We start from the raw sequence: 27,290 nt of genomic DNA, 5'->3' as shown, positions 1-27,290 counted from the left end.
CTGTACAGCAATGAAACAGGCCCTAATTCCAGGCCCTAACCTTGTCCATGTTAACTGAGTTGACATCTTGAGCTGGTGCAATTTGCCTGCATTTGACCATTGGCCACTTTTAAAAGTCACAATTCCATCTGCTTCCATTGCTTCCACTGGCAGCTCATTCTAGCTATGGACTACCCTCTGTGTGGAAAAAATTGTCCCCGAGATCGCTCTTCAATCTCTCCTCTGTGTGACATCTTTAAACGCTACATCTGGTAGGCAGCTTTATTGGTGTAGGAAATGCACTTTTCAAAAATAGTAGTGAACGTAGTTAAAAGATCCCAATAAAGTCAAAGAGTTTGACGCAGAAGCTTGCTCGTATTCTCCAAAATAGGTGTTAACATGGAGAAACAGGACCACACCAGGCCCACGACATTTCCTCACTGCAAGCGTTTATCTGTACACTTCTGTGTAATCCCACTTTCTCATTCACTCCCTACACACTGGGGGGCAGTTTACAGAGAACAATAGACCTACAAACCTGCACTTTCTGGAATGTGGGAGGAAACCGGCACACCCGGAGGGTTTGCACACAGGGAGAATGTGCAGACTCCACACAGACAGCACCCGACGCCAGGATCGAATCTGGATCTCTGGTGCTGTGAGGCAGCAGCTCTACCAGCTGTGCCACTGTGTTGCCACTGGAACATTTTAAAATTGTCTGCTCTAATAATCCTGGATTGTATGTTATTCATTCATTTTTTCACATTTTGGACAATGGAGGCAAGACCTGTATTTCCAGTCCATTCATAATTGGCCTTGAGGTGATGGTGAACCACCTCCTCTGAAGATCTCTCCTGGTCCGAGAACACTGATGCAATTATAAAGAAAGCACGTCAGCGCCTCTACTTCCTGAGAAGATTACGGAGAGTCAGTGTGTCAAGGAGGACTCTCTCTAACTTCTACGGGTGCACAGTAGAGAGCATGCTGACCAGTTGCATCGTGGCTTGGTTCAGCAACTTGAGCGCCCTGGCGAGGAAAAGGCTACAAAAGGTAGTAAACACTGCCCAGTCCATCATCAGCTCTGGCCTCCCTACCATCGAGGGGATCTATCGCAGTCGCTGCCTCAAAAAGGCTGGCAGCATCATCAAGGACCCACACCATCCTGGCCACACACTCATCTCCCAGCTACCTTCAGGTAGAAGGTACAGGAGCCTGAAGACTGCAACGTCCAGGTTCAGGAATACCTACTTCCCCACAGCCATCAGGCTATTAAACTAAACTCAAACATAACTCTGAACATTAATAGCCCATTATCTGTTTATTTACACGTTATCTGTTTATTTATTCATGTGTGTATATATTTATATAATGGTATATGGACACACTGATCTGTTCTGTATTCATGCCTACAATATTCTGTTGTGCTGAAGCAAAGCAAGAATTTCATTGTCCTATCTGGGACACATGACAATAAACTCTCTTGAATCTTGAAACCCTGTATTGGTTTGATGAAGTGTAGCGTTATTTCGTTTTTAGAGATACAGCGTGGAAACAGGCCCTTCGAGTCCACGCCTGGACACTAGTTCCATGTAATCCCACTTTTGCATCAACTACCCTACACACAAGGAGCAATTTACAGTGGCCTATTAACCTCAAAACCTGCACATCTTTGCAATGTGGGAGGAAACCAGAGCACCCAGAGGAATCCTGCGCGGTCACAGGGAGAACGTACAAACATACAAGCACCCGAGGTCAGGATCGAACCTGGGTCTCTGGTGCTCTGAGGCAGCAGTTCAACCCGCTGCGCCACTCTGCCTCTCCGTTTACTCAGCTTGTGCGGTCATTTAAGGAGTTCCAGGATTTAGGACCAGAAAATACATTTCCAAGTCATATATTCCACGGTGATCGATTTATAACCACACAAGAATGAATGCTCCTTCGGTTTCTAACAAGGGTGACATAATCTGGAAGGGCCTTTATGGTCTGCTGTGCTTTATTGTACTCTTGATGAATTCTTGGATCAAGTACCAAACAGGTTAACGGCTTTAAAAAGCAGTGAGGTTTGTTTGACAGTGGGAATGCCAAAAACATGCCTCATTGATCTTAGAAACATAGAAAATAGGTGCAGGAGGAGGCCATGCGGCCCTTCGAGCCAGCACCGCCATTCATTGTGATCATGGCTGATCGTCCCCCTATCAATAACCCGTGCCTGCCTTCTCCCCATATCCCTTGACTCCACTAGCCCCTAGTGCTCTACCTAACTCTCTCTTAAATCCATCCAGTGACTTGGCCTCCACTGCCCTCTGTGGCAGGGAATTCCATAAATTCACTACTCTCTGGGTGAAAAAGTTTTTTTCTCACCTCAGTCTTAAATTACCTCTCCTTTATTCTAAGACTGTGGCCCCTGGTTTTGAACTGGCCCAACATTGGGAACATTTTTTCTGCATCTAGCTTGACTCTAGGGGCTAGTGGAGTCAGCCACGGTTGCCTCCTACTCGGCTTAGAATCTTTCTTCCTTTTTGGAATGAAATGATCCTGCGTCTTCCAGATTATGCCCAGAAATTCCTGCCATTGCTGTTCCACCGTCATTCCTGCTAGTATCCCTTTCCAGACTACCTTGGCCAACTCCCCTCTCATGCCTTCATAGTCCCCTTTGCTCAACTGCATCACTGACACTTCCGATTTAACCTTCTCCTTCTCAAATTGCAGATTAAAATTAATCATATTATGATCACTACCTCCAAGCGGTTCCTTTACCTCGAGTTCTCTTATCAGACCTGGTTCATTGGACAACACTACATCCAGAATTGCCTTTATCCACAGTGACTCTACCTCATCAGTCCCTATGTCTTCCCTCGCAAGGGACTGAATTCCATTCCTCACCAGCAGAGCTACCCCCCCTGCTCTGCCCACCTGCCTGTCCTTTCTATAGGATGTATAACCCTGAATATTAAGTTCCCAGGCCCGATCCTCCTGCAGCCAAGTCTCAGTATCCCCACAATGTCATATCTACCAACCTTTCAAAGCCGAGATTGATAGGTTCTTGATTAGGAAGAGCATCAAAGGTTATGGGGAGAAGGCAGGAGAATGGGGTTGAGAGGGAAAGATAGATCAGCCATGATAGAATGGTGGCACATACTCATTGGGCATGTTCCTGTGCTGTACTGTTCTACTTGGGCCATAAATACATCGTATGAATGCAAATTCTGCAAATCCCCATCAGGTTTGTCATCACAAAAATCATTGGTATGTACAACACAACGCTGAATGCATAATCAATTCACAAAAGGACACAAAGTGCTGGAGTAACTCAGCATGTCAGGCAGCATCTTTGGAGATCATGGGGAGGTGACGTTTTGGGTTGGAATCCTTCTTCAGACTGAGAGCTTACACCAAGGGGGGAGAAGAGTGGAGAGGGTGAACTAAGTGTGGTAGGTATAAATGGTGCAAATTAATCCACTTTGGATTGAATAGCTATGACGATTGAATAGGAGGGTCGGTGGGGGCGCTGCGAGACGGCTGTCCTGCCAGCAGCGTGTCCGTTATTTCTACTTTTTTTGTTTTTATTAGTGTGTCCAAATGTTTGTTTTAGTGTCTCTTGGTGTGTCTTGTGTGGGGTGTGGGAGTGGTGAGGGGGGGGGGGGGGGTGAGGTAAGGGGGGAACCGCCTTTGGTCGCCTCATCCACGGAGAGGCGACTTTTTCCATGTCGCCTCCCTCGCGGACTAACACCATGGATTGGAGCGGCCTTTCCCGGAGTCGGGCCCAGAGTTTCAGCAGCGGACGCAGCGTAGACTTTTCATCGCGGAGCGGGCGAGCCCTTGCCCGTGGTCGCCAGAAGGGAGTGCTCCGATCGCTGGCCCACGGACTGTTACATCCTGAAGCCACGGTCTGCGGAGCTTCTAGCTGCGGGCGCGGCATCTGGAGCCTGGGATACCTCGTTGGGGATCCCCGGAGAAGAGCTCCGACCGCCGTCCCGCGGCCTATAACATCCTGAAGGAGCTTCTAGCCGCAGGACTTACCACCATGACCCTGGGTTCCATCGCCGGGGATAGCCAGAGAAGAGCTCCGACGCGCCGGACTGCGGCCTACAACATCCTGAAGCAGCGGCCTCCGGTAGGAAAGCGCCGATTCGGGACCTCCAAGCCGCGGAGCGTGTTCGACCCTCCCGATGAGAGGGCCTGTACATCGGGCCATCCGTAGTGGCGACTGCGGAGGTTTATGGCCCTGACCACGGGTGAACAAGGAGGAGGACTGACTGAACTTTGTGCCTTCCATCACAGTGAAGAATGCTGTGGTGGATGTTTGTGTTAAATTTTATTGTGTATTGTGTGTTCTTTTTTGATTGTACCGCTGCTGGCAAATTCATTTCACTGCACTTATATGTGTATGTAATGAATAAAACTGATTGATTGAGATTTGGAATCAACATGCCTTATGATGTTATACAAGACACATCCTTTATAAATTGCATTTACTATCTTTTTTTTAAACTCATCATGTATAATTCCTGAAATTTAACTAAGGTAATTGGCAGAAGCCTGATTTATGACATGAAAGGAGCCACAATGCCCCCAAATTTCCTCAGGGATGCAGCCAACATAATCAAGGACCACTTATACCAGTCATTTCCTCTTCTCCCCTTGCCCAAGGAGCAGAAGATATAAAAGCTTGAAGGTGCGTATCATCAGATTTAAGAACAGCATCCTTCCTGCAGTTATCAGTATTTAAGGACTTCTCTAAGCTAGTGTGTAGTCCCGATCTTCCATACCAATCTAGTTGAGGCTGGGACTATCCCAACATTTAAGAAATAGTTGGACAGGTATATGGATAGGATAGGTTTGGAGGGTAGGTGGAACTAGTGTAGCTGGGACATGTTGGCCTGTGTGGGTAAGTTGGGCTGAAGGAACAGTTTCCACACTGTGTCACTCCATAACCAACCTTGTTCCAATCCCTGTACTTCTTTCAACTGCACATTCTCTGCAGCTGTAACACTATATTCTGTACTCCATTTATTTCTCTCTCTGTTTTACCTGTTGTACTTGCTTATGGTTTTATTGTACTCATTGATCGTATGATTTGATTGGATAGCACGTAAAGTTCTTCACAGTATGTCGGTACACGTGAAAACAATTGGTGGTGGCCCGTCGGTAACAACGATGTCGGGTTGTGCAATCTCAATTCTGGTGAGTTCTGACATGGCTCACGAGTCCAATTCGTGAACCGCACACTTGAGGGCAGTGGGGGCAGATGAAGGTCATCGCTGGCAGGTTCTGGGCAGCAGCCTTCCTCCTCTCCCTGGCTTTGGTAAGTTGCTCTAGGCGGCGCTCCTTGAAGCTGCAGGCTGCTGTTCGCGCTGCTGCGCACCAGCGTGTTCTGTCGCTGGCGCAGGCTTCCAGTTGCTTGGGTGCAAGACCACAATAGTGGAGATGGTCCTTGCCGCAATCTTTGTGCCGCTTCCTGGGACGCCCACGGTTCCTTTGTCCCTGGGAGAGCACGCCGTAGAAGACCTGTCGAGGCATGCGGGTTTCATCCATCCTGATGACGTGCCCAGTCCATCGGAGCTGTGCTTTGATGATCATTGCCTCAATGCTTGTGAAGCTGGATCTGTCCAACACTGATCTGTCTAGGTTGGGCACTTTGTCCTGTTAGCAAATACACATGATGGACAGTAACGAGCGCATATGGAACTTCTCAAGTTGACGGATGTGATTCCTATACAAGGTCCACATTTCACAGCCATAGAGCAGGCTGGAAATCAATAAGCCAATACAATTTCCCTTCTTCCCAACAAAGACTGAAGAGTCAATGTATCAAGGTTACAAATTCACTGCTGTAACTTCAAGTGCAAATCTGTAGGCTAGAAATTCCTCTGCATGGTTTTCACAAGTTTAAGTGTCCAATTCAGTTGGGTGAATGAACCACAATAGAATAGAATAGCCTTTTATTGTCATCCAGACCGAAGTCTGAACGAAATTTAAGCAGTCATACATACAATACAATACAATAAAAAACAACAATAAACACATATTAACATCCACCACAGTGAGTCCACCCAACATCTCCTCACTGTGATGGAGGCAAAAGTCTTAGGGCTGCAGTCTCTTCCCTCCTCTTCTCCTTCTGCGCTGAGGCGATACCCCCCGGGCGATGTTAAAACCTGTCCTGCGGCTCAAACACCGCGGCCCGGGGTAGTCGAAGCTGCCGCTCACCAGACCTGCTGACGCAGCCGCTGGCCCGCGGCCGAACTGGTGAACTACAAGAGGTTACTATGCAGTTATCACAACTAGTTAAGTGGATAAATGATAGGTCAGCCTTTATAGCAAAGGAGTTGGAGCCTAAAAGTGGAAAGGTTTGTTACAATTGTACAGGATGTTGGGTGCTGGTAAGGTCACACCTGAATTACTGCTCAGTTTTGGTCCCTTACTGAAAAGGATATAGTCACATTGGATGCAATCCAAAAGAGATTCACCATAGCACTTCCTGTAATGAGAGGAGTGCGCTATTTGGAAACGTTAAACAGGTTGGGTTTGATTTCTTTGGAGATCACAACAATAAGGGGTGACGTTATTGAGACAAAGATCCTGAGGGCAATGGCAGAGTAGATGTTGAGTTGCTTTCACTCATGGAACAGTCTTGAATGAGGGAAGTAGTTACAAGAAAAGACTTAAGGGCCTGTCCCACTTTCACGACCTCTGCCGAGTTGGCCCTTGACTCATACTCGCAGCATGGTCGTCACAAGGTCGTAGGAGGTCGTAGGCAGGTCGTAGCAGGCAGTGATACTAGTCGTAGGTACTCGTGGCATCAAGTAGGTCGGGGGTTTTTTTTTCTAGCATGATGAAAAATGTCCACAAGTAAAAAAGGTTGTGGATTAGGTTGTGAAAGTGGGACAAGCCCTTTATCATTTTGCGGAATGCTGGGTCATTGGTGCAGTTCTGATTGGTGCAGTTCTCCTTTTCATGCCTCTAGTTTCTCTCCCCGACTCTCAGTCTGAAAAATGGTTTCAACCTGAAACGTCATTCCTTTTCTCCTGACCCGCTGAGTTACTCCAGCATTTCGTGTCCATCTTCAAAACTTTAGCCATTTGGATGTGGAGTACACGCATCAGTCAGCATCAATGGCGCTGAAGTGGAGATGACTGAGAGCTTCGGGTTCCTAGGCATCCTCTACTTCCTCAGAAGAGCAAGGAAATTCGGCACATCTCCAATGAATCTTACCAATTTCTACACATGCACCGTAGAAAGCATCACAACTTGGCTTGCTTCAGACCCAGTCTGAAGAAGGGTTTCGGCCCGAAACGTTGCCTATTTCCTTCGCTCCATAGATGCTGCTGCACCCGCTGAGTTTCTCCAGCATTTTTGTGTACCTTTGGTTTGGGAACAGCTCTGTATCATGGCAAGAAATTGTAGAGAGTTGTGAGTTCAGCCCAGTCCGTCACACAGACCAGTCGCTCAAACACCACACACCTTTCCCTCCATTGATTCCACACTATGCGCTGCCTCAGGAAAGCAGCCAACATAATGAAGGATCACACACTCAGGTCATTCCTTCTTCTCCCCTCTCTCATCGGGCAGAAGATGCAAAAGCTTGAAAACAAGTTGGATTCAGGAACAGCTTCTTTCCCGCTGTTATCCGACTTTTGAATGGACCTCTCATAGCGATGTAGACCTGATCTTCCCATCTACCTTGTTGCCGTCCTTGTGCTTTTTATTATCTTTGCGTTCTGTCCAGGCAAATCATTCTACATCATTAAGTACAATAGAGAAAAGAAACAGAGTGCAGGATATAACATTGCAGCTGCAAAGAAAGTGCAGAGATACAGTGAGACACTATTTTTTTTTGGCACGGATAACCGTGAAGAATATAAATCAAATGCCTATAGTAGCCATTTTCAGAAACTCAGTAGCCTGACAGGAAATTAGTCTATTCAAAGTCTTGAAACATACCCAATGTAGTTTGTTCGGAGGGAAATCTCCAGTTCTCGCAGTACTTGCGTTGATTCTTGCACTCTTCTTCTGAACTTCTGCAAATATTAAATTGAGACCCATCTTATCGTCAAAACCGCGTAAAACTATTGGTTCAAAACACAAACAAACTACATGCACTGTAGCGTATGAGCTTTTATACATCGAATCAACACAGCTGGCATTAATATATTATGGGGAAGTATGACTCGATACATGAATATAACAGGATGAAGTAATGTCACACATGGTCTTCTGTGCCTGTTCCCACCCTACACTACTGTACCCATTTATTTTGATCTAAAGCTAAACTGAAACTTAAATCACTCAGAATAAACAGAACAGCAAAAACCTCGCAGGATGTGCAGAAACGGATGACTGGTACAAGTCGTGCCAGGTATGAAGAAGGTTTTTTGCATTCTTGACAGAAGAGAACAGCAGCACGCTACATACTTTGGAGAAGGAGGAAGTGACTGTGGAGAAGCCTGATGGTCACCAGGACTAGTCTGACAACAGCACAATGTCTTATGTAAAATTAGTTTTGTTTAGCTTATAGCCACATGCACCGAGGTACAGTGAAAAGCTGTAGTTGCGTGCTAACCAGTCAACGGAAAGACTATATATGATTACAATCGAGCTATGTACAGATGCAATAACGATAATCTGTGGGTCTCCAATAAGGTAGATGGTAGGTCAGGACCGCTCTCTAGTTGTGAAATCACTGCCAACTCAGTTAAGGTCAACAGGAAATATATCACAGGTCCGATTATCCACAGATTATCTGGCAAACTTGGTTTCTCAGCCTTCGTGGATTATCCGTTTGACCGGACCAACATAGGTCATGGACTCCAGGAGTCCAACGGTCCGCCTAGGCCACCAGATATCGGCCCGCAAAGACGGTCTTGGAAGTTGGCAATGGGAATAAATCCACCGACTCCGGCCAGGCCACAGTTCCAGAGCCCCGGCTGCAGGGGGCAAATTCGACCCACCCATGGAAGTCCCGATGTGGTCGAGATCGTCCGCCTCACCCGGCCTAGGTTTCAGCGGGACTTCCGTTGGGGGGGGGGAGATTTCAAGTGCAATCTCGTAATTTTGTCAGGATTAAAGGAGGTGCCAGACCACCAGTTGCTGGAAAGTCAGTGGTGGACCTGAAACATTTCCTTGGACGTAATAATTCCTGCAGTCACAAGACCTTGCAGATGATTCTATCTTGAACAAAACAACAAAAAGCTGGAGAAATTCCAGCTGGAGGGCCAGGAAGCACCTGTGGAGGGAATGCAGGCAACATTTTGTTTTGGGAACCTTGTTCGGACTGATGGAGTAGGGGGAAGAAAGCTGGAAAAGAGGTTGGTGTGGGGCAATGCCTGGCAAGTGATAGATGGATGCAGGTGGAGTGGGAGTGCTTGGCAGATGGGTAAGTGGGAATGGCTGGAGGTGAAAAGAAGGCCAAATGGTGTTAGTTAAGGAGAGGAGTGAAGAGTGAAACATAAAGTCGAACGGAGAGATAAGGGTGGAAGGGAATAGGGCGAAGGGGAAAAAAGAGGTATAATAGGGAAATAATAGGGAGATGTGTACAGGGAGGAGAGAAAAAGAGCAAGGTGGCGGGTTAGACACAAAAAGCTGGAGTGACTCAGTGAGTCAGGCAGCATCTCTGGAGAAAAGGAATTTTTGTGTCAAGCTTCGGTTTAAACCACCATCTGCAGTTCCTTCCTACACAAGATGACTGGGGTGATGGGAGATGGTGGCCGACCCTGTGCACAACAGGGTAGTTTGGAACGGGGAAAGAGATGGGTTGGGAAGAGGAAGAGGGCTTGGGGAGTATTAATCATTTCTTGGCCCTGCTTGATTTGGTTTAGGTGTTTGTAAAATCTGCCAAGCTCTATATCTGAATCAAAACTCTTTAAGACGCTTCAAAACCTGGCTTGTTCAAGCGGAAAGGATTCATCTTGAGCATTTATTTCATTGTCCTGTGCTGAAAATAATAAACATTACCTGATAAAATCCACACAAGATGCCTAACCTGATAAAACGTTTTATTTTTTGCATACATTACATGAAAACACAAGTTTGAACTATACAATCACTTGCAAGAATTAAAGAAAGCCCAGTTAGTTTGATTAAAAGTACTCTTTACCTTCCTGGTCACAGCTGGATCAAGGTAACCCTTCAGCTTCAGAATGTATGTGTGTGGAGGATTTTTCACTTGAAATCTTTCCTGTAATGAAAGAAATACTCAAACATTAGTCAGGCAATTTGATCACTTAAATCTGAAAGAGTCATATAGTCAGAGAGGCAAAGGGCACAGAAACAGACCCTTTGGCCCAACTTGCCCATACTGCCCCATTTATACTAGTCCAACCTGTTTGGTCCATATCCCTCTAAACCTTTCCTGTGCATGTACCTGTCCAAATGTCTTTTAAATGTTGTTAAAGTACCTGCCTCAACCACCTCCTCATTCCATATAACCACCACCCTCAGAGTGAAAAAAATGCTCCTCGGGTTCCTATTAAATCTTTCCCTTCTCATCTTAAACCTGCATCCGCTAGTTCTTGCTTCCCCTACTCTGTCCGGAGTTTGTATGTTCTCCTTGTGACTGCGTGGGTGTTCTCCGGGTGATCTGGTTTCTTCACACACTCCAGACATGTGGGTTTGTAGGTTAATTGGCTTTGGTAAAATTGTAAATTGTCCCTAGTCTGTAGGATAATGCTAGTGTATGGGGTGATTGTTGGTCGGCATGGACTTGGTGGGCCATAGGGCCCGTTTGTGTGCTGTATCTTTAAAGTCTAAAGACTCTGCCCTTAGTAATTGGTCGTGGGTTTTATACTGCCATGGTCAGGTTCACTCTGAGTAACTGGCAATTTATTGCAGATTTGTTTTAGTGTTAGGTTTAATTTGCCTGAAAAACTGCAGCAAGTTAGAATTTCATTATCCATCTTCCTCTCTGACACACATGACACATTTACTTTTAGTTTAATATGTAATTAGAAGGAACTGCAGATGCTGGTTTATACCTCAGCGTGTCAGGCAGCATCGCTGGAGAACATGGATAGGTGACATTTCGGGTTGGAATCCTTCTTCAGACCGAAGAAGGGTCTCGCCCCAAAATGTCACCGATCCATTTTCTCCAAAGAGTTACTCCAGCACTTTGAGTCTATCTTCAGTTTTAGTTTAGTTTAGTTTAGTATTTCATGTGTACCGAGGTTCAGTGAAAAGCTTGTTGCATGGTATCCCGTCAAGGAGAGCTTTACAAGATTACGATCCACAGTGTACAAACAGGTAAGGATCAAAGTGGCAACATTTAGTAAGATACAGAGCGATAAAGTCCACCTAAACATAGTTCGAAGGTTTCTGACAAGGTAGATGGGAGGTCAGGCTGCACCCTGGCTGGTGATAGGGTGGTTCAGTTGCCTGATAACAGCTGGGAAGCAACAGTCCCTGAACCTGGAGGTGTGTGTTTTCACACTTCGATCCCTCTTGCCTGATGGGGGAGGGGAGAAGATGGAGCGACTGGTGTAGACGCATCCTCAGAAATAAACACTCCTGTACTTTCAAAAGATAGCCAGCACAAATTTGTTAAAGATAAATCATGGTTAACTGTCCGTCTAGTTGTCAGGTGAGTAATGGGAAAGTTGGATGAAGGTAGTGTGTACGAATTGTCAAAAGAGATGACAAGTGTGACATGATGGATTTGTTTGTGATAATGAAACCCAAGGAACTGAAGATAGCCCGGAATCCTCACCAGAATAACCTTCAAATGTTACATATTTTATTAAGTATTCAATTACATCTACCTCAATGACCTCCGGACTACTACAATGATCCAGAGCTAGACCATCTGGCCTCAGCTAACGGTACAAGAACTAACCATCTGTCTACTGTGCCCTAATGATAATGCTGTGCCAATTACCAGAGAGCAGGAGGAAGGAACTGCAGATGCTGGTTTATACCGAAGATAGACACAAAATGCTGGAGTAACTCAGCGGGCCAGGCAGCATCTTTGGAGAAACGGAATGGGTGCATTTCAGGTCGGAACCCTTCTTCACTGAAAGATAGAGATGGGGTGGAACTGAAAGTGAGAAAATGCCATGATAAATCAGGGCCTCAGAAGGGAGGAGTCCATAATGGCCCATTGTTGTCTGGGGAAGATGCACTAACGAGAGAGATACAAGGATGTGAACGGTGGAACTGGTAGAACAACTAGGGTGGGGGAGTGAATGCAGCAGTCATTTGAAATTAGAAAAATCAACATTCATACCGCTGGGTTGTAAGCTGCCCAAGTGAACTATAAGGTGCTCTTCCTCCAGTTTGCATGTGCCCTCACTCTGACAGTGGACGAGACCCAGGACAGAAAGGTCGGGAATGGGAAAGAGAGTTAAAATGTTTGGCAACTGGGAGATTGCGTAGGCCAATACGGACAGAGTTCAGCGGAATGATCTCCAAGCCAGGGAAGATTAGGTGCACCAGCCATGAGTAGAGACTCTTTGGGTGATGGTGAGGGATGGGGGTATCTAGGTCAGTCAGCAATCAGAGCTCCCGTTCTCCACTGGCTGAGATTGGACCGAAATCCAGCTCTTCCCATTCAGACACAGCACAATGGCGAGGAGTTGATTTCATTATAGAAGCACCCACTGAGAAGGCCACTCATCAATGACAGCGGTGGAATCGCCTGGCCAGGACGACCATTCTAACACCGACCCAGTACCGTCACCAGGGCCATGGGCATCAAGGCCATTAAGACTCCCAGAACGTTTGATGGATCTGGGCCTGTACTCACTGGAGTTCAGAAAGTATGAGAGGTGATCTCCATGAAACCTACCAAATAGTGAAAGGCCTGGATTAACTGGATGTGGAGAGGATGCTTCCAGTAGTGGGAGAGTCTAGGACCAGAGGCCATAGCCTCAGAATAAAAGGACTTACTTTTGGAAAGGAGATTAGGAGGAATTTCTTTAGTCAGAGGGTGGTGAATCTATGGAATTCATTGCCATTGATGGCTGTGGAGGACATCATTGGATATTTTTAAAGCGGAGACTGATAGATTCTTGATTAGTAAGACCGTCAAGGGTTACTGGGAGAAGGCAGGAGTATGGGGTTAAAGTGGAGAAATAGATCAGAAATGATTGAATGGTGGAGCAGAAACGATGGGCTGAATGACCTGACTCTGCTCCTATGTCTTATGGTCTATATTTTGAATAATTTTGAAACTTGAGGGACACAAGTTTACAAGGCGACTCTTATGTACTGCCCAATGTAATCTATTATTTTATACTCTTGTACTTAAGTATGATTGTGCTTGTGTATTGTAAAGTTTTTACAGAATTGTATGCTAAAAAAAGGAATTTCACTGTATCTCGGTACATGTGACAATAACGTAGCATTGAATTGGAGAAAAACAAAGACATTAAGGTCAGGATATTTCAGTGTAGTTTAGAGATACAGTGTGGAAACAGGTTCTTCGACCCATCAACTACACACCATCCATCGATCACCCATAAACTAGTTCTATGCTATACCTATTACACACTATGGGCAATTTACCGAAGCCAATTAACCTACAAGACGCACGTCTTTGGAATGTGGGAGGAAACCGGAGCACCCGGAGAAAACCCATGCAGTCCCATGGAGAATGAACAAACTACAAACAGACAGCACCCATCGTCATGGGGTTAGGCTAGGTTAGGGGGAGGTGCAGCGAGACCTGGGCGTTCTTGGACACCGGTCACTGAAAGTTGGCTTACAGGTACAGCAGGCAGTGAAGAAAGCTAATGGAATGTTGGCCTTCATAACAAGAGGATTTCAGTATAGGAGTAAAGAGGTTCTTCTGCAGTTGTATAGGGCTCTGGTGAGACCACATCTGGAGTATTGTGTATAGTTTTGGTCTCCTAATTTGAGGAAGGACATCCTTGTGATTGAGGCAGTTCAGCGTAGGTTTACGAGATTGATCCCTGGGATGGTGGGACTGTCATATGAGGAAAAATTAAAAAGACTAGGCTTGTATTCACTGGAGTTTAGAAGGATGAGGGGGATCTTATAGAAACATATAAAATTATAAAAGAACTGGACAAAATAGATGCAGGAAAAATGTTCCCAATGTTGGGCGAGTCCAGAACCAGGGGCAACAGTCTTAGAATAAAGGGGAGGTCATTTAAGACTGAGGTGCAAAAATTTTTTTCACCCAGAGAGTTGTGAATTTATGGAATTCCCTGCCACAGAGGGCAGTGGAGGCCAAGTCACTGGATGGATTTAAGAGAGAGTTTGATAGAGCTCTAGGGGCTAGTGGAGTCAAGGGATATGGGGAGAAGGCAGGCACGGGTTATTGATAGGGGACGATCAGCCATGATTACAATGAATGGCGGTGCTGGCTCGTAGGACCGAATGGCCTCCTCCTGCATCTATTTTCTATGTTTCTATGTCAGGATCTCTGGCACTGTGCGGCAGTAGCTCTCCCGATTCGCCACTGTGCTGCCCACTAAATTATTAAAGAGACTGTGTTACAAAGAGTTGTAAACACAAATGTTTCCAATTTATTGCATTGATCAATGTAAGAGGGCTGATATTTCACCTCAGTCAGAATTGAATTAAAAACAATGGTTCAATCTCAGACATATTCTCGGTCAAGATCATTCCTCAGAAAGTCAGCACAGAATTCAGAGAAATCAAAATCATGGTACTTATCCTGGTAAAAATGGGACTTTTATCTGTTGTTTCAGCCATAACAAGAACGATGAACCACAAGAAACACATTTTAGCCGATTAGGAATCATATGTGGTCGTATTTTGTCTACTGGTGTGGTCTGAGTTTGTCGTGTTACTTAAGGAGTGTGTGGTTTTCAGAAATATTGCTGGTGTTTACTGATAGCAAAATGTTCCCGTTTACTGATGAAATATTCACCAGCCATCAATTCCAATACTCTACGGCAATTAACAATTTATTATCATGTAAAAACAATCGGATTTTCATTGCTTAAATGCTTCTGGGTCTAGTATTCAAAAGCTTCGGTTACCTGATTCAATTGGGAAACAGTGTCAGCTGACATATGCGACAACATAAAATAAATCAGAAGCAAGCTCTGTGCCACCGTCGCATTTTAAACATTGCGGGATGTTTCTGAATGATATAGGAACATACAAGAACACACATACATATACAAAATGCAAAGGATAGGAAAGGTTCAGAGGGATATGGACCAAATGCAAGCAAAGTTAGATGGGGCATCTTGGTGGGCATGAACGAGATGGGCTGAAGGGCCTGTATGACTCTATGACAAGCTGAAGGAGGTCACTTAGCCTCTTGTAACTGTTCCACAATTCAACAACGAGAAGGCACAAGAGACTACAGATGTTGGGATCTTGAGCGAAACACAAAGTGTTGGAGGAACTCGGCAGGCCAGGCAGCGTCTGGGGAAGGAATGGGCAGCCAATGTCTCAGGTCTGAAGAAGAGTTTCATCCCGAACCATTTCATTTAGTATAGTTTAGTTTAGAGATAAATACAGTGCGGAACCCGGCCCTTCGGCCCACCGAGTCCGCACCGACCAGTGATCCCCGCACACTAACACTATCCTACACACTAGGAACAAATTATAATTTTACCAAGCCAATTAAGCTACAAACGTGTACGTGTTTGGAGTGACGCCTTTGGAACCGTTCCAACCCATTCCCTTCTCAGATGCCGCCTGACCCACTGAGTTTCTCCAGCAATTCGTGTTTGCCCACCATGCAGTAGGATTACTTTACCTTTATTTTAGTTTAGTTCATTGTCAGATGTACTGAGGTACAGTAAAAAGCTTTTGTTGCGTGGAACGACTACATGATTACAATCGAGCCGTCCACAGTGTACAGATACAGGATAAAGGAAATAACATATAGTGCAGGATAAAGTCTTTATCCTGATTAAAGATAGTCAGAGGGTCTCCAATGAGGTAGATGGTAGGTCAAGACTCTTCTCTAGTTGGTGATAGGATGGTTCGGTTGCCTGATGACAGCTGGGAAGAAACTGTCCCTGAATCTGGAGGTGTGTGTTTTGACACTTCTGTACCTCTTGACTGATGGGAGAGGGGAGAAGAGGGGGTGACCGGGGTGATGTAGTAAATGGCACGATTTACCACATATCCCTCAATCCCTTTAATATCTAAAGCTCCATCAACTGTTCTTCTGAATTCACTTTGTAAATGAGTCTACACAGGCCCATCCGGGAGCAAAGATTCTCCGTCCTCTGTGTGAAGAAATTCCTGTTGGCAGTGAGTGACCCCTGAATGCGAGATGGTGACTCTGGTTCTTGACATTCCAACGAGGTTAAATATCAACTCTGCATCTGTCCTGTCAAGCTCCAGAAAACATTTTGCACATTTCGATAAGATTATTTCTCATTGTTCTAAACACCAAGATAGTATAGGCTCAGTCAGCTTAATCTCTCCTCAAATGACAACACCCACAACTCCACCCAAGAATGAATCTAATGGACTTATACTTAAAAGACACAAGGTGCTGAAGTAACTCAGCGGGTCAGGCAGCATCTCTGGATACATGGATAGGTGACGTTTCGGGTCAGGACCCTTCTTCAGACTGATTGACCAGAGATGAAAAGGCAGGAGGTGTGCCAGAAAAAGGTTAAAGAGTGGGTGGAAGGGGAGGTAAAATAGGTGCAAGTCCACGTAGGCACAGGGGAAAGAGTAAAGACGAGAGAGAGGGGGGGGGAAGAGTTTGTAGTTACCTAAAATTGGAGAAGTCGATGTTCATACCGTTTGGTAGTAAACTTGTACTTACTATGAAGGAAATGTGGCAAACTATTCTTGAGGTGCAGACAGCAAACCTGCCCACGTTAATCCCACAAAGCTGGTCTCATCCGATGTAATTGTGAGGAAGATGTCCTTATTCTTGTCCTCAAGTCATCTGGCAATGAATCGATGGCCTCCCTAACTGTTTGCTCTATCTTCCTGCTAACTTCCACTGATTCCGCGGAAATACGAACAACTTTCAACCTCTCACCATTTATGCCATCTTTCTGTTTATTTCTCCGCATTAGATTCCACCCGCCAGCTCCTGCCCATTCACTTATCCTGCATTTTTTTTTGTTCTGTTTCTAGCATCAATCCTTTACTGTAACACCAAGCACTGTTTCAAAATATACTTTGCCTTTGAGATGAAATGGATAGGTTTATCCACATCTGCTAACATGCTCACAGCCACCACCCTATATCAGTAGTTCAGAGCTGCTCTACAACATGTACAGCAGGGTAGAGGTTATGTTCAGACTAGCAATTCAAAAATCTGGATTAATAATTCAGAGAATGCGAGTTTAAACAACATCTTGGCTTGATTCGAATGCTGTTGGGCAAACAAAAAATGTCAAAGGAAATATCATAAAAGTTGAGTCCAGTCATGTGTCAGTTATGGACAGCACAGTGGCACAGCAGTAGAGTTGATTCCTCACAGCGCCAGAGACTCGGATTCCATCCTGACCACGGGTGCTGTATGTACGGAGTGCTTGTATGTTCTCCCCGTGACCTGCATGCGTTTTTTTTCGGGGGCTCCAGTTTCCTTCCACACTCCAAAGACATGTAGGTTTGTAGGTTAATTGACTGGTAAATTGTAAATTGTCCCAAATGTGTTGTAGGATAATGCTAGTGTATGGTGATCGCTGGTCGGCACAGACTCCGGGAGCCGAAAGGGCCTGTTTCTGCTCTGTATAGCTCAAACTAAACTAAACTTGCCAATTTGGATGACTCGTAACTGTCCTATTCCCAGCAAGCCAATCTTTCTTCAACAGGGAAAGACACAAAGTGATTGAGAAACTCAGCTGGTCAGGCAGAATCCCTGGAGAACATGGATAGGTGATGTTTCAGGTCAGGACATTTCTTCTGACTGATTGCAGCAGTAAGGAGAGAAAAAGCTGTAAGTGTCTCCTCACAAGCCCTATAACCTGGACTCTGTGGTTCATTTAATAAACCAGCATCTGCCAGAATCTTTAAGAAGGAACTGCAGATGCTGGAAAATCGAAGGTAGACAAAAATGCTGGAGAATACTCAGCGGGTGAGGCAGCATCTATGAAGCGAAGGAAATAGGCAACTTTTCAGGCCAAAACCCTTCTTCAGACTGAAGAAGGGTTACGGCCCGTAACGTTGCCTATTTCCTTCGCTCCAGATACTGCCTCACCCGCTGAGTTTCTCCAGCATTTTTGTCTGCCAGAATCTGCAGTTCCTTGTGTCTCACCTTTCTCCCCCCTTACCTCAATTAGCCTGAATTAGTCTGAAGGTGTAGGAAGGAACTGCAGATGCTGGTTTATACCGAAGATAGACACAAAGTGCTGGAGTAACTCAGCGGGTCAGGTAGCATCTCTGGAGAAAGCGGATAGGTAATGTTTCGTTTCGGAACCCTTCATCTAGTCTGAAGAAAGATCCCGACAAGAAACTTTGCCAATCCAAGTCTTCCAGAGATGCTGCCTGACCCGCTGAGTTACTCCAACAACTTGTCTTTGTTTGCTAAAGCAGCATCTGCAGTCCCTTGTGTCCCGTCCCCACCTCTTTTCCAGCTTTCTCCATCCCACGACAATTAGTCTGAACAAGGATCCTGACCTTAAACCTGAACCCAAAATATCACCGTGGTGGAAAGAACTGCAGATGCTGGTTTAAATGGAAGGTAGACACAAAATGCTGGAGTAACTCAGCGGATCAGGCAGCATCTCTGGAGAGAAGGTTTGAAGAAGGGTCTCGACCCGAAACGTCACCCATTCCTTCTCTCCAGAGATGCTGCCTGACTCGCTGAGTTACTCCAGCACTTTGTGTCTTTATTTTGTGAATATTTTGTGAATACAATGTGAGGATCTGCAGTTCCTTGTATCCAAATAATTTTTAGAATCACTTAACCACTGTTTATCCACCCTAAAAGAAAGCAGGGGACCAGAGGACCCAGAATAAAAGGAATTACCTTTAGAAAGGGAATGAGGAGGAATTTCTTTAGCCAGAGGGTGGTGAATCTGTGGAATTCATTGCCACAGACAGCTGTGGAGGCCAAGTTATTGGGTATTTTTAAGGTGGAGATTGACAGATTCTTGATTAGTTTAGTTTAGTTTATTATTGTCTTGGGTACAGTGAAAGGTTTTTGTTTGTGTGCTATCCAGTTTTATTTGTAAACCAGCGTCTGCAGTTCCTTCTGTATAGATTGATGAGGATCAGGTGCAAGGGAATATCACTCTCGTCAACTTTCTTTCCAAGATGCATGTTATTCTTCATTAGAAATACATCACTATTCATTCATCAACACTGGATGTAAACCATTTCACCTTTGCTGTAAGTGTCTTCTCACAAGCAACAGACAGCAAAGACTTTGCCAGTGCCTCATTATCACCTTTCTCAATGTTAATTAGGATGCGGAAACAATGCTGCCCTTGTAAACAATGTCTTCATGAAATTTAGATATTCATGCGCATATGTCATGGAAAGTTAATGAACGAATGTAATTAAAAATATTAACACTAAAGTAATTAAGAAAGATGCAAGATGTTGCCACAATGTGGCAACTCTTTGCTTGCTGGTCCCAGAAGAGGATATACTATCATCTCGGCCGGCATGGTGGTGCAGCAGTAGAGTTGCTGCCTTACAGTGCCAGAGACCTGGGTTCAATCCTGACTACGGGTGCTGTCTGTACAGAGTTTGTACGTTCTCCCTGTGGGTTTTCTCCTGGTGCTCTGGTTTCATCCCACACTACAAAAACGTACAGGTTTGTAGGTTAATTGGCTTCAGTAAAAATTGTAAATTGTTCCTAGTATGTGTAGGATAGTGTTAATGTGCGGAGATCGCTGGTTTGCACGGACTCGGTGGGCCAAAGGGCTTGTTTCTGCGCTGTGTCTCTAAACTAAAAACTAAACTAATCAGATACAATGTAAATTTCAGTTCCAATTGTAAATCTATCAGGACTTGTGCTGAATGTACTCATGTAGAGTATGGTCTGATTTAATTGGGTAGCACACAAACCAAAGCTTTTCAATGTATCTCAGTACATGTGTCAGTAATAATACAAATACCAATACTCAACAGAACTCATACTCACAAGTTAGGGAGTTTAAAAAAGGGTGCAGCAGGAGAGTTGCTGCCTCACAGCGCCAGAGACCCGGGTTCGATCCTGACTACTGATGCTGTCTGTACGGTGTTTGTACATTCGGGACGACAGATGGCACAATGGTCTAAGTGTTCGGCTGGCGACCGGAAGGTGGCCGGTTCGAATCCCGCTTGGAGTGCATACTGTCGTTGTGTCCTTGGGCAAGACACTTCACCCACCTTTGCCTGTGTGTGAATGTGTGTGAGTGATTGGTGGTGGTCGGAGGGGCCGTAGGCGCAGAATGGCAGCCACGCTTCCGTCAGTCTGCCCCAGGGCAGCTGTGGCTACAGAAGTAGCTTACCACCACCGAGTGTGACTGAGGAGTGAATGAATAATGCGATGTAAAGCGCCTTGAGTATTAGAAAGGCGCTATATAAATCCCATCCATTATTATTCTCACTATGACCATGCGACTCTTCTCCGGGTGCTCCGGCTTCTTCCCACACTCGAAAGACATACAGGTTTGTAGGTTTATTAGGCTTCAGTTAAAAAATACTGTACCTAGTGTGTAGGATAGTGCTGGTGCACGGAGTGATTGCTGGTCGGCGCGGACACGATGGCTCAAAGGACCTGTATTCACTCTGTATCTTTAAAGTCTAAAGTGAGGTTTGATTGTGGATAAATATGGCCAGACAACTTTTAAACAATTATTTAATTTAGTTTAGAGATACTGTATGGAAACAGGCCCTTCGGCCCGTGGAATCCGGGCGGCCCAGTGATCACTAGTTCTATCCCACACATTAGGGAAATTTACAGAAGCCAATTAACCTACAAAACCAGCATGCCTTTGGAATGTGGGAGGAAACCAGAGCACCCGGAGAAAACTCACGTGGTCACAGGGAGAACATACAAACAGCATACAGACAGTACCTGCAATCAGGATTGAACCTGGGTGTCTGGCGTTGTAAGGCAGCAGCTCTACACTGCGCCATCGTGTCGTAGTTAAGAATGCTGGCAACTCTTTGCGTGCTGGTCTCAGGAGAGGATCAATCATCCGATACAATTATTCCACTTTTAAATCCCTATTCCCATTGTAAATTCATCAGGACTTGTGCATGGCTTGTAGGAGCTCATGTATAGTGATATGATTTAATTGGGTAGCATGCAAACAAAATGTTTTCATTGTATCTCAGGACACGTGACAATAATAATATAAACACCAACACTCGATGGGACACAAAATCACAAGCGAGATTTGATTGTAGCCAGACATGGCCAGTCAACTTTTAAACCATTCGATACAACTTTGGACAAAATACATGGAGAATCACATATTGTCCTTGGAAGGACAACTGTGGAGCTATCAGAACAACTCCATATGTGAAAGAATTAAATTGTCCATCGCACACAGACTCCCCACCATTGACTCCATCTGCACTTCACGCTGCCTCGAAAAAACAGCCAACTTAATCAAAGACTTATCCCACCCCAGTCATTCCTTCTTCACCCCACTCCCGTTTTGATTGGATAGCATGCTAGACAAAGCTTTTCACTGTACGTCGGTACATATGACAATAATAAACCTAAAACTATCAGGTTAGGTTGATGAACTGGGCCTGGATGTAAAAGTTTTGTATGATAACTGGTGAGAGAATTCCCGTATTTAAAATGATGAAGAGCGTAAATAGATTTGATGGAGAAACTATTTACTCTGGTAATGTATCTCGAATTTGAAAAAAAAAAAAAAATAACTGGCTTGGTAGGGGTGGCACAGTGGCGCAACTGTACAGTTGCTGCCTCATATCGCCAGAAACCCCGGTTGGATCCTGACTAGGGCGCTGTCTGCGCAGATTTGCACGTTCTCCCTGTGACCGCGTGGATTTTCTCGGGGGTGCTCCAGTTTCCTCCCACATTCCAATGATGTACAGGTTTGTAGTTTCATTGGCTTCAGTAAATTGTCCCCTGTGTGTAGGATAGGACTAGTGAATGGATGATCGATGATCGGCACATGGTCCGAAGGGCCTGTTTCCATGCTATATCTCTAAACTAAACTAAAACTACACTAAGTGGCACGCAGGTTGATTTTTCATTCAAATTAACTTACGGCACATGGGAATCAAAGGCATAGCCAGCTCTGAGCCTACAGGTTACCTCACTTCTAACTTGATTTGTGATTTGCACGTGTGATGTAATTAAAGTTGACCTTGACGAATATGACAGCAAAATGTTGAATAACTGGACATAGGGAGGAACTGCAATGGAAACAACCACCTGCTATCAAGGCTAGCACCTGCTATCAAGGTTCAAAAAGAACCAACAGCCACTTGGATATATCCTAAAAGGTGGATAGAAACTGGAGCAACAGCAAAGGAAAAAATAACAAAAAAAACAGGAAAGAAGACTTTCCAGTGCAACAAGCATACTGAGAGATGAGATGAAAAGGGTGATGGTTATATGGAATGAGTTATAAGGAGGTAGTTGAGGACGGTACTATAACTGCATTTAAAAAGAGACATGGACAGGTACATGGATAGGTTTAGATGGGATATGGGCCAAACGCAGGCAAATGGGACTAGCTTAGATGGGGCATCTTGGTTGGGCAAATTGAGCCGAAGGACCTGTTTCCCTGCTGTATGACTATGACATCTCTAAGACATAAAGAGAAAAATAAGAGAGAAAAAAGAGTGCTGGAGTAACTCAGAGGTTCAGGCAGCATTTCTGGAGAACATGGATGGGTGGTGTTTGTCGGGACCCTTCTTCAGACAGAAGACATTGGGACTAGGTTAGATGCGGTATCTTGGTCAGCATGGACAAGACATCACCTATCCATGTTCTCCAGAGATGCTGACTGACCTGCTGACTTACTCCAGTACTTTGTGTCATTTGTTTGTAAATCGGATCCTGCAAAGCCTGATAAATTCTGTTATCACAGCTGAAAGGTAGCAATTGAGTGACTGGCATTAATAGCAAAGGATTATATATTACGCAACCAGTCACCTGTGTGTGGCCTACAGTTGTCTTGGATCTGGAAAACAATTACGATAATCAGTCGCTAATCCATCTTATGTCTTTCAGATCACAGTGGCAGATGGACAAATCCACTTTACTGGAGCTATTTACAACTGGCCGCTTGATGGCTGCCTGGTGTTTAAATATTTCAGACACCAGGAATGCCCTCTGTTTATTTTTTTTTTTTTTTTCCTTAAGCAATTAAGTGTATTAATTGATACGAGATAAATACAAGACTATAAGCATAGCCACTCTTTTCTTGGTCTCAATGTCTTCTTGGCCATGCAGCACAGTATCCATTATAGCCACCCTTAGTAAACAGAATGATGGTATCAATGCAGCTTTGTCCTGCCTCTCCCCTGATCCAGCTTTCTTCTCCCACCCCACCCCCTTACAATCGGTCTGAAGAAGGGTCTCGACCCGTAACTTCACCTATCCATTTTCTTCAGAGATGCTGACTGACCTGCTGAGTTACTCCAGCACTTTGTCCTTTTGCGTATGAACCAGCAGCATCTTCAGTTCCTTGTTTCTACTACTTCCGCACTGGTTGTATGAGGTGTGATGACAGCCCCATAAGATGTCTTTCAATAATTCTTCAAATATTGAGACCTTTTGTATCTAATTTCAGAATCTAAATATTTATTCTCATCCAGTACAACTGCCATAACATTTTCCAATTCAGTTCCTCTTGCGGGATGTCCCGATTCAGAATGGCCTTTTACACGTTGACCGAGGGTGGCACAGTGGTACAGCGGTAGAGTTGCTGCCTTTCAGCTCCAGAGACCCAAGTTCGATCCCGACTACGGGTGCCGTCTGAACGGTGTTTGTACGTTCTCCCTGTGACCGCGTGGGTTTTCTCCGGTTTCCTCCCTCACGCCAAAGACATACAGGTTTGTAGGCTAATAGGCTGCAGTAACATTATAAATTGTTCCTAGTGTGTAGGATAGTGCTAGTGTATGGGGTGATCGCTGGTCAGCATGGACTCGGTGGGCCGAAGGGCCTTTTTCCACTGTATCTCTAAAGTCTAAAGTATACCTGCCTTTATCTCAGCCTTTGCGTCATTCTTTCAGTCACTGCATCATTTCCATGTCTTGCTGATTGGCTCCACCAATTTCTGTGTTTTTCAAACACTAAATCCCAGTCGACATTCATTTCCATTGAGATGACCTTCTACACGCCTAATCTCCAATAATCTACTTTAGCTCTGTATAATGCGCAGTTCTCAGTAAATCAACAAGTCAAAAAACCTTTCTATTTCTATTCCTCTGACTCAGGCTTCCAGTAAACACCCCCACTAAGGATGATGTGGATTCAACTTCCAGAATCACCCCACTTCAGTTCTTATGTTTTCAAGATACAACTGGTAGCTAAACTGAAAAGCCAGGATGTAATTGGATTAGTGCTGTAGGAAGATATGGCAATCTATGCGGATTTTACCGTGAAATGTTGACGGCAATAATGCACATGCGGCAGTGTGGACAAAATTCTCTTCTCTTTCTATTCTGTTTCAATAATAGGTATTCTTGGACAAGGAGGGCATGTGCCATAAATTGACAACTTTACGATTTTGAGGAATAAAAGCAGGGACTTTTTTTGTTTGAATTATGCCTCTGTGAACATCTTTCAATTGAATTAATATCTGCATTCCAATTGCACAAGTAGACATATTCCTAAACCAGTAGTTTGTGAGCATTGTATAGTTGTGCTCAAAGTGATGAAGATGTTCTCAAGACACCTACAGCTTGCTGGCATTTAAATGCTAACAAAATATCACCAAATTAGGTTATGACATATCCTGACTTGGAAACATATCACTAAATTTTCATAGAAACATAGATCCCTTTATTACTGTCAAACTTCCAGCAACTCATTAATTAATGCTAATTGCTCTCATTAAAACTGATGATATAATGTTTAATTTGTTCAATAATGTTCAAAGGATATCTCTTCCGGCCTTCCGTATCTAAGCATGTGATTTATTTTGCTACACTGTGTGCAGTATGCAAACAGATAATAAGTACTTGGTTACACATAACAGGACCTGTGCAGCATGCAAACATGTCTACTCTCTTTAATACCGAGAGCACCAACACATCTATTCAACACCCCACTGTTAAATGATATTTCTCTGAGGTTACCACCTTTTTGGGTGGAGAAGCTTCCATGTGCCTCAGTTCCTGAGAGCTAAACCATCAGAGCTACGCTGGTAGCAGGGGTCACCCATGATGGGCAGGACGAGGGGGAAGATTCCTGACAAAGCCTGGTCCAAGAAGAAGACCTCAACGGTGGACCAATCGGAGGATGGTGGCTGGTCGGTGGGTGGAGCACCACGGCAGCTGAGAAGGTGGAAGAAGGCTGCAGCAGGTAGAGACTCCCAACAGTGGTGGCGTCCATGCCGTTGAATTCGTGCCTCTCTCTGTCAAGGACCGTGCGGTGGCTATCTGTGCACCAGTCTCCCCACGTTAAAGACGACACACATAAAGCCTGTGGCTCCAGGATCGGCCTCTTCAGCCATCACAAGACCCACAGAAAGGACCCACCAGGAGGAGTATTATACTCAACTCCCAGTGTTCATCGATGATGTTAAAAGGATAATTATTTTCAGAATGTTAGTATTTAGACATGCAGCATAGAAACAGTCCCTTCGGCCCACTGACTCCATGCCGACCATCTATCACCCGTTCTCATTAGTTCTATGTTATTCCATCTTCACATCCACACCTTACATATTAGAGGCAATTTACCGAGGCCAATTAACCATCGATCACCCGTTCTCATTAGTTCAATGTTATCCCACTTTCTCTTCCATTCCCTACACATTAGGGGAAATTTACAGAGGGCCAATTAACCTACAAACCTAAACATCTTTGAGATGCGCGAGTAAACCGGAGCATCCGGAGGAAACCTATGTGATCACAGGAAGAACATGCAAACTCCACACAGACAGCACCCAAGGTAGGATTGAACCCAGGTCTCTGGCGCTGTGAGGCAGCGACTCCACCCGTTGTGTCACCCAGAGAAGCAGAATGGATCATGAACACACATTTAAGCCATTATATGTTTAAAGTCATGGATGCCACAATAATCAAACATTATAAACACATATGCTTGGCGTTGAAAATGAAGACCAATCATTGAGAATTCAGCCTATAAAAGAGGCTGGTAGAGTTGCTACCAGCCTCTTTTATAGGCTGAATTCTCAACGATCCTGACTATGGGTGCTGTCTGTACGGAGTTTGCATGTTCTCCCTGTGACCGTGTGGGTTTTCTCAGGGTGCTCCGGTTTCCTCTCACATTCCAAAGATGCGCAGGTTTGTAGGTTAATTGTAAAATTGTCCCTAGTGTGCAGGCTAGTGTTAGTGTACGGGGTAATCGCTAGACGACGCAGACTTGGTGGGCCGCAGGGCTTGTTTCTGCGCTGTATCTCTAAATTCTAAAGGGCAACCACGCATCATATTTGGCACCTTCCAACTATAATCTCATCTCCCCAATGTTGCGTGGCAGCTGAGAGAATGTTGAGCTGGTCTTTACCTGGTCACAGATGAGCTCCCATTTCTTCTCGCTGTCATACTGTCTCAGCAGTCTAGCTTTATCAGGAGGAAGGTTCATGGAATTCTGTAAGAAGCAAAAAAAAAATTTGTTGGTAAATCCATACCACTTTAACTGTACAATCAAAGCTTTAGGGGCAGATAACAGGTGTCTGAGTGGATGCTGGGCATCAATAACACAAATAAACAATACAAATCCAACTGATATTTCGTACAAACCACCAGTGAATCTGTAGCCATAAGAAACTGCAGATGCTGGTTACAAAATAAGGCACAAAGTGCTGGAGTAACTCAGAGGGTCGGGCAGCATCGCTGGAGGACATCGATAGGTAACATTTTGGGTCGGGACTAAAGAAGGGCCTCTGTCTGAAACATCGCCAATCTATGTCCTTCAGAGATGCTGCGTGACCCGCTGAGTTACTCCAGTACTTTGTGTCTTGACTAGTGAACATGCACCGTGGCATTAGATCTCAAGGATATATGCATGCGCACATCATAGAACTGTTCAACTTTAATAATTGCCTCCTCCCTCCCCTCTTAAAATCCATATGAAAATCATCCCTAAACATTCTAACGTTCTCTATGTTCATAATTTCTCCAAAAAACTTCAAACCTTACAAACATTTATTTTTCTGGATATGACCTACCCATAACAAATCAATGCTGGCTCCTTCTAATCAACTTGTCCATGACCCAGGTCACCTCCCGCAGCTGACCTGGGTCATGGAGGCAGAGCGGAGGATGTGGGAGGCAAGGAAACA

General features: G+C 44.8%; 1 protein-coding gene across 8 annotated transcripts in view; it reads right to left on the bottom strand.

The window, feature by feature from the left end:
• fmnl2 (formin like 2) overlaps positions 1–27,290 on the bottom strand; it is a 225,478-nt gene that overhangs the window by 77,202 nt on the left and 120,986 nt on the right. For all 8 annotated transcript variants that reach the window (XR_004412570.1, XM_033024045.1, XM_033024048.1 and 5 more), the window contains exons 2-4: positions 26,513–26,596; positions 10,076–10,156; positions 7,924–8,000 (exon numbers count right to left, since the gene is read on the bottom strand). Coding sequence is in view for 7 of the 8 variants with exons in the window: in XM_033024045.1 (XP_032879936.1) it covers positions 7,924–8,000; positions 10,076–10,156; positions 26,513–26,596 (242 nt within the window). In the remaining variant the exon portion in view is untranslated. The remainder of the gene's footprint in view (positions 1–7,923; positions 8,001–10,075; positions 10,157–26,512; positions 26,597–27,290) is intronic.

This window comes from Amblyraja radiata, chromosome 7 (assembly GCF_010909765.2).
Source record: "Amblyraja radiata isolate CabotCenter1 chromosome 7, sAmbRad1.1.pri, whole genome shotgun sequence".
Classification (NCBI taxonomy): domain Eukaryota; kingdom Metazoa; phylum Chordata; class Chondrichthyes; order Rajiformes; family Rajidae; genus Amblyraja; species Amblyraja radiata.
The sequence above is the reverse complement of the archived record's forward strand: the minus strand, read 5'-3'. Positions and strand labels throughout refer to the sequence as shown.